General features: G+C 39.4%; 2 protein-coding genes across 2 annotated transcripts; one reads left to right on the top strand and one right to left on the bottom strand.

Moving 5' to 3' along the window:
- Window positions 1-2,457: 2,457 nt before the first annotated feature.
- Window positions 2,458-5,682, bottom strand: dcps (decapping enzyme, scavenger). Its single transcript, XM_065958908.1, has 6 exons — window positions 5,391-5,682; window positions 4,915-5,065; window positions 4,662-4,807; window positions 3,736-3,849; window positions 3,344-3,454; window positions 2,458-2,928 (listed from the first exon to the last, which is right to left on the bottom strand). Exons 1-6 carry the CDS (start codon window positions 5,595-5,597, stop codon window positions 2,662-2,664), a joined length of 996 nt encoding a protein of 331 aa, XP_065814980.1. The 5' UTR covers window positions 5,598-5,682; the 3' UTR covers window positions 2,458-2,661.
- A 1,157-nt stretch (window positions 5,683-6,839) lies between these two features.
- On the top strand, window positions 6,840-17,152 carry ids (iduronate 2-sulfatase). The gene is made up of 13 exons (XM_020634408.3): window positions 6,840-7,063; window positions 7,776-7,912; window positions 8,028-8,205; window positions 9,237-9,325; window positions 10,306-10,506; window positions 11,932-12,102; window positions 12,188-12,314; window positions 12,806-12,964; window positions 13,266-13,372; window positions 14,634-14,750; window positions 15,513-15,623; window positions 15,822-15,947; window positions 16,657-17,152. The coding sequence occupies exons 1-13, from the start codon at window positions 6,988-6,990 to the stop codon at window positions 16,738-16,740; spliced, it is 1,683 nt and encodes a 560-aa protein (XP_020490064.2). The 5' UTR covers window positions 6,840-6,987; the 3' UTR covers window positions 16,741-17,152.
- The last annotated feature ends 508 nt before the right edge of the window (window positions 17,153-17,660 follow it).

The following is a 17,660-nucleotide window of genomic DNA, read 5'->3' as shown; positions in this document are numbered from 1 at the left end:
AGTACATTAGGATGGGCTGGATAATGCTTTGATATAGCAGCAGGAGGAGATTGGGGGGGGGCAATAAAGTCCTTTCAGTTTTCGGATGGCTGACAGTCTTTGATGGCTATTTTTTAGGATGTCACTGGTGTGCTGTTCAAAACTGAGTTGATTGTCTAGTGTCACTCCAAAGTATTTGAAACTGTCAACTATTTCCACTGTTTGGGTATTGATGAGAAGGGGGTTCTGAGGGAGAGGGAGAGGGGGGACCAATTATTAATTTCTTTTTCATAGGGGCACTGAGATGGAGATGGTTATCCTCACACCTCTGAGTGACGTTTACATTAGTGTTGTGATAGTCCAGGACAAAGTTTTTGTCAATGAGCATAGCTCGGTTTGCGGTGTTGGGTGACGGGCTGGTGCAGTCATTGGTGTAGAGTGTGTACATGGGCTTAACACACATCCTTTTTACTTTTAGTAGGTAGTAGAGCTTAAAAGACACAGGAAATGTTGGGAGGAGAGAGTGGGGATGACATGCAGGAAAGGGCTGAGGTCAAAATTGAATCCAAGGCTGATGCGAGAACAACATTTTTTGCATAGACATTTTAGACGGGTCCGCGGCCAACATTTTTTTCATGAAAATGTTTGTTATTTCTGCGGTCAACATTTTGTTCATGAAAACTTTCCACAGGTCTGCGGTCAATGTTTTATTCATGAAAATTTTAAACATGTCCGTGGTCAACATTTTTTTATGACATTTTTTAATAGGCCCTCAGTCAACATTTTTTTAATGAAAATTTTTGACAGGTCCGCGGTCAACATTTTTTTTGAAGCCGAAATTTTTGAAGCCGAAAATTCTGCTGCGGATGCTGGCATATCAAGATCTACATGCTTTTGATGCTTCCCATGATATAGCTGTAAACTCACTGAGTGCCCTTGTAGAAAGAGTTGAAGAGCAATCTGAAAATGCACTCAACTCATGTGATAAAATAGAAGCTGCTCAATCACGACAAAGACCAACTTGTGCTTGTAAAATGGTAGGGTCAACCAGTTTACCTATTGGCCTTGTGATGAGGGAAGCTGCTCTACTCAATGAAAAGGACAAAAAAGAAAGTGATGATGTGCATTTAGAATGCGACCCAACAATGTCTGACACTTAAATATTACACCTTGCAGCAGGTGTATTGAGGAACACCATGGAAGAGGTAAGGCAAGACTCCTGCTTCTATGCGAGTAGTGGACATCTGTCCTCTTGTTCTTGTCAGGATTATGTACCCAACAAACTCTATGACTCTATGGTGTGTGGATAAAAATGCACATTAAACCGTCCAAAGATGTGAGGAACCTTCGTTGAAGGAAAACCTACGTAAAAGCAGTCTGCCATGACATCATGGCACAATGCTGCAAGATGCAAGATGCAAGATGCACACCAACATAACACTAGGGCTTGCCATTATGATACATCATGAATTTGGGAGCAAGGCAATTATCAACGAGCTAAATGCTCTGGGCCACTGTGTATCATACAAGGAAGTCAGGCAGTTTCTCACATCTGTCAAACAATCATGAGCACTTTAACAAAGCAGCAAAAGTTACAGTGGTAAGACAAAACGTCCTTATGGCCTTATGTCCTTAGGCAGAAATCTTCAGCCGGATCCCAGGCTCATGACGAAACAGCCCTCACAGCCAAGACTGCGCTATGAGTCAATTGTTGTTTTATATTTTGTTGTGAAGAATTGTTTCCATGGTATTAATTTACTAAATTCATCTTCCCAATAGGTACAGGCTGTAAGCGGGAAAGCAGTAAGGCATCTGCTCTGAAAAATGAAATTATAAATCATTTTGTTTATCTTTGTTTTGGATAGCCATTTCTGGCACCTTGCGGTTTATTTTTGTTTTTTTTGGTAAGATCCCAAAAAGTTATTTTGCAGTAAAATAAAATTATACAACCATCCATTTCATAAACTAAACATGTTACAGTTGTGAAAACATATGGTTGTGATTTGTTCTACCTCGGGTAGGGGTATCTGGAAAACTAAAGCCTTTTTGGGGGATTTGTTTCTCTACTCTTCGTATTGCAAAGTGCATGGGTAATGGTGGATTCCTGTGGGACCTCTGTTAATAATACAATAAGTATGGTCTAGTGCTGCTCTTTTATAAAGTGTTGTGAGATAACATTTGTCATGAATTGACCCTACTCAAATAAAGATGTCTGAGACAATGTTTTTGAGTCTGTTTTGATTTTGCATTTAGGCAGTAATGGAAAAACAATAATTAAATCAGTATGGTATTACAAATGCTGCCATCTAGTGTTTAATCTTAGTTACTTAAAGCAAGTAACACATCTTCTGCACATTATATTACTGGAAATATAAAAAATGCAATTCTACCACTAAACCTGACAATCACAATGTTTTGACGAAAATCCATTTTCATTTATAATAATATAATTTTGCATAATAATGGCACATCAACAGGTTGAGTAGAAGAACAATAAGGTTTAATTCAGACAGGAAAATTCAGCTATACCATTAAGAAAAGATATAAAAAACATATTTATATCCAATGCTATACTTTTTCATAAGGGACGAAGGACTGATATGAGAATGATAATAAAATCACCTGGAGCACAAGACTACATAAACTACAAAAATATTTAAACAAGTAATTGTGTGCAGCATGCTACAGCTTCCCCGACTCCTTGAACTTGCTGAGAAGTCCGTCTTCAGCCCTCAGGGGAAAATACAGGGTCCGAGTTTTGTAGTACTGGAAGTCAGACTGCAGGTTTTGAATAACGTCTGCGAGAAGGTGGGCCCGCTCTACACCGCAGCCCGGTGCCTCGTAGCCCAGCTTGGTGAAGTGAACGTGAAGGTGGTAGTAGGATGGCTGGTAGTGCAGGTAGACTCTCAGCTTACTGGCTGGAAGGTTGTACCGCTGCATGATGGCCTCCTTAGTAACAATGAACAGGTATTGTCATTTTTTTGCTGTGATTGATATTACTGTCAGCAAGTCCACATTGTCTTTGTTTACTGTAATGTTCTGTCCTTACTCTATTAATAATGGAAAAACAACTACTGAATTTGAAAGTAAGGCATAATTAGCAGTAGTTGTGCATTAGTTAATCTTATGCAGATCGCGTCTTTTCTCAGACAGATACAAAAAAACAATAAAAAGCCAAACCAGTCATAGTTATTTATTGCCATCATGTTTGCAAAGCTACTGTGCACAGTTGTATACAGTCAAGGGGAATAGTGGTGTGCCATTAACCTGCTTTGATGTATTTGACACCTTCACCTCCACTATTATGATTGAAGATGAATGAAAATGACATTTTCTGCTCTCCTGAATATTCTTGTAACCTCACCTTTCCTTTCTCAAAGATGTTCTGCAGCAGTGGTAGATGCTCGGACTTCAGGTCTCTGAGACTCCTAATACCTCTACAGTGTGCTATTGCAATCAGGTATAAATCATCCACCTGCAAGAAGAAGACAGATAATACACATGGCATGTTATGTTACCCAATATTGAAAAACAAACTGCAGCGACTTTCATGTATGGTCAGTTCGACTTGTATGTAAATGAAGTCAATATTTGTCCCTTTATATAAAAGACGTCCCTTTATATAAAAGATATAAATTATGATCATATATTGGCATCAGCAATCTGGCAAACTGAGTTTGAAAACACTGTCATATCAGATATCTGCAAAAACCCTTGCTGTGGTTTCTCTTGTGGTAATTATTTATCGACTCTCACCTGTTTTTGGTCCCATTTGAAATCTGGGAGGAGGACAAAGCCAACCTTTGGGTCAGGATCTTCAAAAACGATCCTGTCAGCCTCTGCATTCTTTTCCAGGATGTTGTATACCCACTGTGGGTAAAACAAGCACAAAAGGCATTAAATGTTGTTGATACATGCTTTACAATCATAGGCATAAATGCACACACATGCACAAACAGACACTCGTTAATGGAGAGATGACAGAGTGAGGGCTTGCACACGGACAAGAGCACTGAGTCGTTGGGGGTTCGGGGCCTTGCTGAGTGGAAGTGCCCAGGAAGTGAACTGGCACCTCTCCAGTTACCAGCCTAATTGCCAGACTAGGTTCATAATGGGATTTATACTAGTGACCCACTGGTTACCAAACCAAGTCCCTACAGACTGAGCTTCTGCCACTCGAAACTAAAAGTCATACTTTAAATAAATAAATATTCAACATTTTAAATGTAAAATTGTAAGGACAATAAGCTCTGCACACTTTGAACTAATAAGATGTGGTATGAGTAAGGTTTTGATTTACTAAACCTTACTTTTTTTTTTCCTGTAACCTGCATATCACTAGTGGCCCTGCATAGACTACAGATGGATATTAGCTTTAAGATTGATCTTTTACACCACAAATACATGTTTGAGGGCGGCTGTGGCTCAGTTGGTAGAGTCGGTCCTCCTTAAACCAGAAGGTCAGGGGTTCGATCCCCAGCTTCTGCAGCCAAATGTCTGATGTGTCCTTGGGCAAGACACTTAACCCCAAGTTGATTCCTACTGCTTCGTCAACAGCGTATGAATGTGTGTAAGTAAGTTACCTCTGATGGTTTCTTTACATAGAAACGTCTACCATCTAGCTCAAGTTCTCTGCTAAAAAAAACACTAAATAGAAACAAGAAGGAAAAAAAGAGACTGACCTGCAGACTGAAACTCTGCTGCTGAATGTAGGGCAGAGTGATGGACTCATAGTCCTCCCCAGTCTCCTCCACAAGAAAACTCTCCTGACGCTGGTATTTCTTGATATGCTTCTCTGTAGCTGGACACACTACTGTAGTCTTTATCTCTGTAAATAAAAACAAATAAAACAAGTTAAATAACTAGCCTTCAGTTCACCAAAGTGGCTGCTGGATTCATATTATCTTCAATCTGTTTTTTGTTTTTTTACCGTACCATTAAGATGATGGGGAGCCTGTAATCGATATGTGCTGTAAATGTCGTTTTTCATCTCCAGCTTCAGCACTGAACCACTGAAGAGGTCCGCCAGGGTGTCCTCTCTGATGGGGGTCTTCTCCAGGATAACCACAGCCTCTTTATCAGCAAACTGTTGAGGACATGTTTAATGTCTGCCTACAGGCGGTGATAACCCACATATTCATACGCCAGTCTCACTGTGAGCAAAACATTGTCGAACTGATTTCTAAGAAAAGACACTTCACATTTTATATCACTATAGATAGACTATTATTTTGAAAGATCAAACCGGAAGTCCCTGTTATGCAGTTCCTTCCCTACCTTGAACGGTAACAACAATAGAAACTTCCCCCCTTTCGCCACTTTAATTGCTCTTAACAACATTCATATGAGTGAAGCTGTCTTAGTGCTTTCAAATAGCGTAGTACGAAACATTAAAAATAACTTAACCTTACCTTTCCATGGATGAAGATGTTTTTCTCCCGAGCAGAATCACTCAGGACCTTGCACGTTTTAAAACCATGCAGAATATTTTCCGCTTCAGATTCCTTTCCAACTTCTTCTTGTCCATTATCCTCGTCGGCTTTCGCCCTCTTAACTTTGCGGGATGAGTTTTCAGATTCAACCCAGTTAGCTTCACGTTTAGCCGCGGTCTCCGACATGTTTCTTGCTGCACTGCTCGTGCTGCTGTGTGAACTGTATTCACCAAAGATCGTCTATCTCCAAGACAACCCCTCACCGCCACACTCGAGCGCGCAATAAATGAATGGTTCTTCCTACGGGGAGTTCATTTTGTAACATGATTTTAACTCAATTTCGATTCACGTCCTGATCCCCGAGTACTTCTATTCAACACATTTTGAAAAAAAAGCAATAGAGAAATAGGTCAATGCCTCACTTTCATCTCCACTCCTGTACTGTATGAGTTCATGGTTCAGCTCGAGGTTTAGACGTCGTTACTTTTTCCTTGCCACTTTTTACAGTCTATGCTATAACTGTGCTAAATGTTGCTTTTAGTGCTCATGATGGATTAATGTTGGGTCTTTGTAGATTATATAACAAAGGGTATTTACCTGCTCTTTTTGTAAAGTGTCTTGAGATAACATTTGTTATACATTGGCGTTATACAAATAGGATTAATTGATGCTGAAGGAAACATTGAATTGCACTAGTGGCTACAATACAATGACCGCTCATCAGTGCTTGCAGTCAGTCTGAATTGAATAAATAGGATACATTGAATGGTTATAATAATTTCTACGGAGCTCTTGAAGTCCCCAATATATATTTTTTTGTGCACAGAGGTCATTATCTTGTGTGACAAGATAATATTTGTTAGTGTAATATAATTATTTTTGTACTTTTGGGGACTTCAGGGGCTCCTTCGACTTCACCTTAACAGGGAGATTAATTTTACGTTTGAGAAGTTAACATTAACATTACAATACAGTAATGTTAATATTTGAATTGATATAAAACACTATATAAAAGCCAGACTGAATAAATGAGTTTTAAGACTGCGTTTAAAAATCTCGATATTCTGATGCCAGGCTGATGCCAGGCAGTAGGGCACCTTGCCTATTTGTCTGCTTCCCTACCTTCCTAACATAACTATAATACCTCAGGCAACACAGACTGGCTGGGTAATGTCCACTTAAACCATCATTTCCCCCGCAGTTCGCTGTTTAAAGTACAAAATGCATCACAGCAGCTTTGACTGTTTTCTAATTCACCGCCAGGCTGCAGGGTATCAACCATAGACTGTAAATATTACGTATCAACCAATTAGGGATGGAGGGAGGGTCATCCTGGCGACAGGAAGTGACCAATGCTTTGACGCTTTTCTGGGCGGGGCGAGGGCTAAGTGAACCAATGAGTGAACCAGTGTGCTGACGCGACAATGAGGAAGTTGTTTAAAGACGAAGACCACACACTTTTGTTGTTGTTGTGATACCAGATGGTGGGGAGAAGGAGGGATGGGTGAAAGATTAACTCTGAAGTAAACCTGATGTGAAAGATCTTGAGTAGTCAAGTCTTTTCCGCTCAACCAAAATGTACCAATGTGTCCGGATATGGCTTCCTGTCCTGTTTCTTCTCTCGCTGGCTCTCCCTGTTTCAACCAGAAGAGGTAATGTTAGTGTTTAAACTTTATCATGATCTTATAGGTAACAGGTTATGGGAAAATGTCACATGTGAAATCTACAGCGGTATTAAATTAATTTTGCAGTTATTCTTTTAGCATTATTTGTAGGTTTTATTTAAAATGTTGTAGGTCAAGTGTGGGTTTGACAGACTGAATGAATGATTTCTCAGTATAGTGTTATTACTGCTCATTTTCACACAGTGTGTAAACCCAAAGTGCTTTACAGAAGACGAAAATAAACAAACACAATACAAACTCATAAGAAAATTTCACAAATAGATTCAAAGCACATTTTAAATCCAAAACACATTTAGAAAAGGAGCCTGCACCATCCATACAACACACATGGGACCAGACACCAACCATGCACCGTATGTACACACACACACACACACACACACACACACACACACACACACACACACACACACACACACACACACACACACACACACACACACTAGCAGCCAAAGGTGCAAGCGAAATGCAATGTTTTAAGACCGCTCTCAAAAGAACTTACAGTTTCTAGAGACCTCAGGTCAGCATGTAGTTTGTTCCACAAAACTGCACCATGGTGACTTAATGCACCTTAACCAGATGTAGTTTAGTAGTCAGTGTCGGCGCTCTGTCAACTGTGCCTTAACTCATTGCTTTGTATGTCCGTTTAAAAGTCAAGTATGGCTTTCTTTGCTTTCAGAGAGGAGAAATGTCCTTTTCATCATGGCAGATGATTTGCGGACATCGTTGGGCTGCTACGGAGACACTGTAGTAAAATCACCCAACATTGACCAATTGGCATCCAAAAGCAACGTTTTCCTCAATGCATATGCACAGGTCAGTTTGTGGTTCTGTTTTTCTTATAGTTGCCTATTGCAGTCAATTCATCTGAGAGATGAATTGGATCGTTAAACCTCCTGAAAATCTTTGAATCTGTTCTTTCTTCTCTCAGCAAGCCGTGTGTGCGCCCAGCCGTATCTCAATGTTAACGAGTCGCAGACCAGACACGACCAGGCTCTACGACTTTAACTCCTACTGGAGAGTTCACGCTGGAAACTACACAACAATGCCACAATACTTTAAATCTAAGGGCTACCACACCATGTCTGTGGGCAAGGTATTTCATCCAGGTAAGATGATATACATGTTGAATACAGATCAAGCTTTATGGATTATTATACAGTTCTTTAAATCAGTGCATGCAGGCACAGCAGTAATACAGTAACTCTACTAAATGCATTGTACCAAAAATGACTGTAAAAGCTAAACTTAAAAATAATTATTTGTTAGTTAATGATATTTCTAAAGCAGAGGTTACCACTGGTCTAGCCTCTGGACCCACCACCAACTCCTTAATGAGAAATCGCGACCCAAATTGCGGACGGTGCAAAACATATGACAGAACAAAGAGTTGAAACAAACAAACAAACAAACATCTTTTTAAAAGTTTTTTTTAGACTTTTTTTGGACACTTGTTTTTTTTTTCAGGCACACTTTCACGCCCCACTGAAAACAACTCCAAAACCCACTTTTGGGTCCCGACCCACCAATTGAGATCCACTGGTCTAAAGCACATTTTTGAGATGAATCCAGTCTGCATGATTCTTTTTGTTTACTTCATGGAAGTCTTCACATGTCTTTAATTGCATAGTAACCATAGACAGGACCGTTCTGTCTAATATCAGTATCTGGTCAGATATTGAAGTAATTTACGATATCAGACTGACGGCACTGACTGATCCGTGTCACACATCAAGAAAGATGGTTGGGCACTATAAACGTTCTCAGCTTGCACAGTCTCACTTTGACAGACGTTCAGACTGAACTGTAAGAAGTGTCCTCAAATCGTCTCCATGACGATGTTCAGACGAGATGGAACAACTCCTTCTATATGATCAAAAGCAACAATTCTTACACTTCAGTTTGAAATATTTCATTTGTAAACCTCAGTCATTACTGCTTCCACATTTCAGGGAATCATTTTTTTACGAATTTCATTTTTATTCTTTGAGCAAGAAATAAAACAGCTTTTTGTAGCCTTGCATGTAATACCAGCAATAACAATAATTCTCATGGTTAAGACAAAACCATCTGTGTGTGTAAAAAAGATGATTGGTGCATCTCTAACGGTAACTATGGTTGTGTTGTCTTTTCCTTTGAGGTGTTGCCTCTAACCACACCGATGACTTCCCCTACAGCTGGTCCATCCCTGCCTTCCACCCACCTTCTTTTAGATATGAGAAAGAAAAGGTACGCAAAAGGAAGAGGATCTCTTGCACACTTTCCAATCAGTTCCCACACATCAAACAGTTTATGCAGCAGACTAGAAAACTATACAAACTAAAGTCCATTTACCATTTAATGATTACTCTACTGATAGAAAACAATAGGATAAAAGAGCTTAAATTTAGTTTGGCTTTTCCCTCATGTTGTGGCAGACGAAGAAGCAAGAATGCAACTATCATTTATTTCCACTACAGAACATTGTAGCATCTCATTAGCAGAACAGTTTTTTGTGTTTGTCAGTTTTGTAAAATGTCTTGACAGAAGACTTATCATGTGATTCAAAGATATTCACTTCTCTAAAAATGATGCTTTCATGCCTGATGAGTCTAGAGGGATAAGCAGAAATGAAAGTCGGCAACAATTCTATTTTGAATGAGAAAGTGAACCTGATTTCTTACTGACTGTTGAGTTAGTACATTCACTGAAATGGAGATCCCTGCAGGAGCTGTTCTCTTTTAATCTTAATCATTATTTTTCTTGCTCTGTCTGTGTCCTTCTTCCTGCATCTCCCTCTATCCCGCTGTCCAGTCCAGACACAGTTCAGCAGAGGGCTGTTCAACATGAGTCTGGTTCTGCTCGAGGTTTCTGCCTCTAAAAGGAAGCTGTGATAATCTTGATGTTCTGCTCCTACACTATATATAAACAAAGCCTGACATACTGAATAATCACAGACAAACCTCCAGTGATTCTGATCACCCTTCCTTATCCCTTTATAAAATGATTTCTTTACTTTTCTTTTAAAAGCGATTATATTACTACATTGCTTAAGATCTCCACCACCAATTGACCGACAGAAACTTTTCAGCTTTGCGTTGATACTCTGCGTCTTGAAATGTAAAAGCCCCCTTAACTTGTAACAACCTCCCTCTCTTTCACATTTCCTGAACATGGCGAGGCAGAAGATTATCAACTTTGCATACTTGATACATATACTTTGTTTCCAGATGTGCAAAGGGGAGGATGGTGAACTCCACACCAACTTACTCTGTGCAGTGAACGTAACGGAGCAGCCTGGAGGGACCCTGCCCGACCTGGAGAGCACAGAGGAAGCAGTGAGGTTACTGAAAAGTCAGGCCAATGATGGCACTCCTTTCTTCTTAGCCGTGGGCTTCCACAAACCACACATACCTTTCAGGATACCACAGGTACATGACTTGATATTTACACCACTAAAGCCTGTTTGATTTGATTTGTAATGCACACAATGGTTAGATCATTGCAAAAACCAAACATGTATATTGTGGAGCCTTTTTGTTGAAGTGCTCTGAAGGTAGCTCTCGGGCTCAGGCCCTAATGATTGCTGCTTCAAGGGGCTTAAAGAATTTACATTTTATAGCTGGTGTCACAGTGATTTTGTTATACTCACAATAAACACATGTGGGAGCTGAGGACATGGGACTACATGTACTTAAATTGTTGTGTTTAGGAATACTGAAATGTGTCACTCAATAGTTGGTTTTGATAGAGCTCAACACTGACTGCCCACATTTTCAGCGGCTCTGGTTCTTGAAGTAAATTTTCCCATTGAAATCCTCCATTGACATCAGAAAAAAATCCTTATATCAAGAGACTGAAGCCTGTAACCATAAAAACCAGCTACACCAATCCATGTGACTATAGTAAGTTTGATTCGGCGCGAAAACAGAGTTTAAAACCGAGAAAAATGCAAAGGTACGAGACCGTGTACATAATTTCCATCTGGAGTAAAGGAACTAACCATCCCACAATCCATTGCGAATGATGTCGCTTCTTCTTAAATGTGACTTTAGTCGTTGTTAGTGTTTAAACTGTTAATACAAGTGTTTTGCTATGTTGTAGTTTGTGTTGTCGAACACATAAATTACATTCACTGCAGCATAACAAGGGTATTAGTACGTTTTAGTGAGACAAAGGTACAGGTAGCACTGATGGTAATGGAAGTGAAATACGTTCTGTATCCTATCTCTATCTCTTTGTAAGGCTGCTCAAATACATTTCAGAAGAATATACTGCATGCCGTTAACTTGTTGGACTGCCTTTTAGCAATTCATATGTTTTCATTATTTCATCAAGATGCTTTATTGGCATGAATGGTAACAACCGTTATTGCTGGAGCAAATTTTTAAAAAACAATCAACAATAATATAACATAGATGATAATATAGATTAACTTCAGAAATCTGTCATCATGGGTTCACATTGCATGGGGGGCGAATTTATTTTCAAACGGCTCAGTTTTGATTTTATGAACGATTCGTGTTATCCATAGTTAGACGCGTAGCTGACATGATTGACAGCTCCGTCTCTCAGCCTGTCGTTAGGTCGACTAAAAGTTAGGCTGAGACAGGATTTCCAGCATGGCGGCTGCTGAGCCTCCAGAGCCCCCTGCAGTAACAGATGGGTGACATCACTCAGGCTGCGTCCATTAATAATTACAGTCTATGATGTTAAGTAGTAAAATTGTGGATATCATTTTGAATTGTCCTCTTATTGGGAAAAGCTGTTTAAAACCAGTTGATCACAAAGTGCTTTCATAATGTGAACCTCCTTTTATTAAGCAAGCTTTTGAAATGATTGTTTGTATATTGCAGGAGTTCCTTTCTCTATATCCCATAGACCAAATGACTTTAGCCCCTGATCCCATGGTCCCTAAACTCCTTCCACCTGTGGCCTACAACCCCTGGTTGGATGTGAGGAAGAGAGATGATGTTCAAAGACTCAACATCAGCTTCCCCTATGGACCCATTCCTAAAGACTTTCAGGTACGAGCTGCTCTCGCATCTTGAACAAACTGGTTCACCGCCCTCTGAAATGAACACTAATAATATGATGTGTTGTGTCTTCAAGCTGCGTATCCGTCAGCATTATTATGCTGCTGTGTCTTATATGGATGCTCAAGTTGGGCGGCTGCTTAGTACTCTTGATGAGCTGAGGCTGGCTGAGAGCACTATGGTGGTGTTCACTTCGGATCACGGTCAGTAGATACTCAGATGTCCATGATTCTTTAGTCCACATTACTCTGGAGTTTGTCTTAAAGTAATGCTTGCAGGCTTGTGAAGTTTAGCTTGTGTTTCACCACCAGATGGCAATGTTGTGTTTGCATATTGTTCAATAACCTCTGAAATATTTGTTGCATTTAAAAAAAAAAAAAAAAAATGTTTTCTTTACTGGTGTCCTTTTTTTAAACTGTTGCATGGAAACAACATTTAAGTTGTCGTCTTCAGTCGAAGACACTTTAGGTAATTTCCTTCCATGAGTGTTAGATAAACAAACTCAGTAAACATCAATCAACGCCATCATTTTTAAAGTCTGTATGAAAAATATCAGCAGTGACTCCCTCTGTCCTTTTTGTGTCTTAGTGTTATCTGTATGAAAATAAGATGCATCATTTGACTTTTCTCTACATCCCCTCTGTCCACACTTTTTAATAAACAGCTCTCTTCGTCTGCTCCCCTTGTGCTGCAGGTTGGTCTTTGGGGGAACACGGCGAATGGGCTAAATATTCTAACTTTGATGTGACCACACGCGTCCCTCTAATTTTCTGTGTTCCTGGCATCACAACTCTGAGAAATTCTTCCTTTCCTTTTATCGATGTCTTCAGCCAATCAAAGCACAGCTTTAACAGTAAGTCCCCCCCCCTAAACTGACCCAAACATGAAACAAATGTTCTAACCATCATGTGTGCTATATGTATGTGTCAGTGTTTATGGCTTTTTTTTTTAAAAACATGTTTAATATGCCAGTTTGTCTTTGACTTGAAGAGCACTCTAAAGTATTTAGTCAGGAATACACTTTGATATTTTGCCATGCTTAGTTTTGACTTCAAACACAAATGGTGCAAAGATGATGAAAGAGCAGACGTCCAGTAGATTTTAGTCTCAGTGTCTGTCGGACTCACTAATTGGCTGACCCCTCTCTCTTCCAGTTACTAAAGTTATAAGAAACATGGTGGAGTTGGTGGATGTTTTTCCCACCACTTCCTACCTGGCTGGCCTCAGAGCACCCAAACCTTGTCCTGATGTTTCTTTCCAGGTATGCAAGTTAACTTTAATCCATTATTATTCTTAAGACTTGATTTAGTCGCTCCTTATGTATTCATTACTAAGGGTTATGGACAGATAACTTCTTAGATAATGAAGTTCAATGGAAAAATGGTAAAATAATACTTCTTTTTTTGTTTGCTCTATCATTTGATTATTATCAGAAGGATACAAATATACCCAAACCTAAAAATGTACAATTCATTTATAAGACTCTTTTATCCAAAGTGATGTACATCAGCTTTAAGTCTGATCGGACACACAGGTGCTGAAAGGAAGTGGACAGAGGCAAAGCTAACAGAATGTCATTGACATCAACAGCTGTTCTTGAGATCTCTAATCAGCGTCAAAACCATCCTAAATGTCGTTGCTGTTGTCGTCACTCTCATCATGTGCATAGTTGTTTATAAAGAGCTGGGTCTTTAGCTTTTTCTTAAAGGTCCTCTGTAGATCGAATGGACTTTGGTAGTTCTTCCACCACCGGGGTGCAACAGAGTAGAGGAGTCTAGTTAGAGACTTAGGACCCTGTTGTGAAGGTTGGATGATACGGCTGGTTTAAAATATCCATTCATCAATTCATTGCAATTATTATTTTCCCAATCCAATAGTGATTCAGTGAAATGTTTTGTAATGACGCCCCTCTCCACTAGGGGCACTAGGGTTGTTGCTCAGGTCAGGCACAATTGTGCACTTAAGACCATACTGTACTTTACTGTTTTATTCTTTGTTTATTAAAGAATAATGCAACGGTAAAATACTTATATTATTTTGTATAGTCTTCCAAGTTGGCGGCCCGGGTTCAAGTCCCACCTGTGGCTCCTTTTCTGCATGTCATTCCCCACTCTCTCTCCCCATTTTAATTCTATCCACCATCCTATCAAAACAGAGGCATGAAATCCCCCAAATAAACCTTTAAAAAAATTGTTAGTACTTAAATACTGGGATTTTAAGTAAAGCGGGAAATTTGAACACTAATAGTGACTATAGTGTTTTGTAGGATTCTTTTTGTTGAATCCTCCATACAAACTTATTTCCTTTACTTCATGCACATTTCCTACAAATTGCACCACAAGAACAGAACTTTGATTATGAAGCCATCTTTGTAAAGATGGAGCTGATTTGTTTTTCTGACATTGCAAACCCAAATACATGAACAAGCATACACTCAGTAAAGAAGAAGAACACACATGCCATGAGCATTCGTAATTATAGATATTAATTTCCTTTACGTTGGTCCGTTTTCTTGCTTTCAGGAGGAGTTGTGTTCAGAAGGAGACAACCTAGCCTACACCTTCCGACACGGAGAAAGAAGAGAACATGAGGAGGCCATATCATTTAGCCAGTACCCTCGGCCTGCTGATACACCACAGGTACCAGAGATGTAGTGTGTATTAACGCAATAACAAAGCATGCATTTGCTGTCTAAAGGTTCAGTCATTATTTTCTTCCATCCAGCAAGCAGCCTTTAAAAATACCTTAAACGGATTTTAATGTTACTAGTAAAAAATGAGTAAAATCATGTTTTCAATGAGTGTCACCAGCTAAATCACAAGATCTGTGCACTAACAAAGCGAGAGGAGTGCTGCACCTGCTGTAGGTTCATCTCTGTCCAGGACACGCTGGCAGACTAAAATTAGTTCATCAGCTCATCTCAGTGTAATCCAGCAGCTGTAGGTCAGACAGCACTGCAGAGAGGCTTCTGCACATGTTCAAGACTTTTTATCATTTTATTAAGTGAGTGAGAAAAGAGTCTTAGTATATCAGTGTTTCAACGCAAGTAATAATCATAGTTTCAAACAAAAAAATCCTATCATTTCATTTGTTCGACCCTTCGTTCACAATTACTAAACTGTTGTAGTAAATTAATCTCACAGGTTGTATTTGATCCCTTATCATGCATATCCACCATACACAAGCACCAACAATAAAAAATACACACACACAAGCATAGCCACAACCATCGTGCTCCATATGCTTTCAAATAGTTCTTCTTTGTTCAATCCTTTCAATATTCAAATAATATTTCATTAGTGTTTTCTATTTTAAGTGTAAGTGCTTCCTTATCATCCTGATCTTTCAGTGCAAGTTTTTACAGGTTTAGATACGGTAATAGAAACACATTCTTCTCCTAGGTGAACTCTGACCTCCCTGACCTCAAAGACATAAAGATCATGGGGTACTCTCTACGCTCCTGGGACTACAGATACACTCTTTGGTTGGGATTCAACCCTCAAACATTTCAGGTTGGTGTAGAACATAACTACACAACATGAGCAACTCCTACTTCATGTCTTTACTCTTCATTATTCTTCTGGGTCTGAACACATGAGGTTCAGGCGGGGGAGTAGTGTTGTGTGAACAGATTGATACATCTGCCTCAACTGGCACATTATTTTGTTAAATTACAGTTAAGAGATAACATTTGTCCATCATACTTCTAGGTGAATGTATCTGATGTCCATGCTGGAGAGTTGTACATGACAGCAGATGACCCTGGTCAGGATGAAAATATATACAGCGACTCTGACCACAGTGTTCTACACAGAAAGATGGCCAGTCTGCCTCATGTAAGTTTGAATTCATTTTAGTCAAGGACCCAATTTTCTTTTTTTATTCATTTTTAATTCCTTGGCTGTGTCCGAAACCACATACTGCATTTTAACCCAACAGTTAGTGTGCCGTTAGCAACATGCTAAAATATAATTCACACAAAAACATACTTCATTCTTAAGAAAAATGGGATAATATGCAGGAAGGATTTCTCCTTTGTATTACTTGCGTTCCTGTTGTCATACTTTCTTGCCGTTAAGGTTTAGGTCGGAGCAAGCCGTGCATGAATGAGGACAGTGGTAGTTTCGGGAATAACACAAATGACGGTGGTGGCTGGGCGTCAGGGTAGTAGTGCCAGATTACCTCTGCTGTTGAGAGGATATTCAAACGTTCATTACTAATACAGCTACGTAGTCATTTAAGTATTATTTAGTAAAATGTTTATCAGCACCGGACTTTTATTTTAAGCCGCTAGTTGGCTGGCGAGCTCTGCGATTGGAAAGTCAGAGCGCCGCAATGCATTATGGGGCGTTTTAGTATGCACCCGTTTCATACGTAAAAATTCTTGGCGATCCTTTTAACATCAGGGTATTTCTTGCATACACAAAATTGCGTACTATGATTTCAGATCATACTAATGTGACGTCACATTGAGTATGTAGTATGCAGTTTCGGAAACAGCCCGACTTCCTTGTTTACTTCTTTTCTGACTTGTTTGTCATCCAGACTATGAGTCTACAGGTGAAGATGAGGCTGCAGCTCCTCTACCTCACAGCAGGGATGAAGACGAATAGGAAGAAGGTTGGATGATGATAATGAAATGCAACAGATGGACGGAGAGAGCAGTTCAAAGGGAAGATTGACAGAAACTCATCCATAAAGAGAGACGGCTGATATATCTTATAATGCACTTTTTATTCAGTATTAGGTGCTATCACTGGTAATTCCTGGTTCACCTCTTGTGAACAGATTGACAGACAGACAGATCTGGTTTAAACAAAGAAAAAAGATTCAATCCAAAGCACTTGTTCTTCTCTTTCAGGCCAGTTCAGCCTTAAAATAAGTTTTCCCCCTCCTGTATATTAGGACTACGAGTGCATTTGGTTAGTTTTTTACTTTGTTTACCAAAATTGAAAGGGACAACATGATTATATATTTTTGCCTGCTTTAAATGGATTGTAAAAATAAGATGAAATAAAATATTTTTTGCCACAAAGCTTGACCTGATGGTTTCTAGTAACGTATGATTACAAGCTCACTGAGTGTTAGTCTGTATTCTGATGTGATGATAACAGCATAGAGACCGTCTTAAAATCGTCTTTATCAAATAAAACCATTGTCATCCTCATCATTAAGGTTGTAGGTATTCATGAAAGAGCTGGGTCTTTAGCTTTTTCTTAAAGGTGCAAATGGACTCTGCAGGTCGAATTGAGTTTGGAAGTTAGTTCCACAGCCAGGGGGCGACAGAGGAGAAGAGTTTAGTTAGAGACTTAAGACTGAGGGGTGATTTTCCGTTTGGTGAGTTAATTTCAAAGAGTAATCCACTTCATGGCGGTAAATATTTATCCCAACAGTCTTGTTAAAATTATACTAAACCGCGTATGATCATCATCATCACTATGATCATTTTCCGATACGAAAACCCATAATTTCTCAAAATGCCTATGTGGTTTTTATGATAATGCAATTTTTTCAACAAAAATAAGCACTTTAAGGCACATCACGTGACA

This window comes from Labrus bergylta, chromosome 9 (assembly GCF_963930695.1).
Source record: "Labrus bergylta chromosome 9, fLabBer1.1, whole genome shotgun sequence".
Lineage (NCBI taxonomy): Eukaryota > Metazoa > Chordata > Actinopteri > Labriformes > Labridae > Labrus > Labrus bergylta.
Note: the sequence above shows the minus strand (reverse complement) of the source record. Positions and strands in the feature narration are given on the sequence as shown.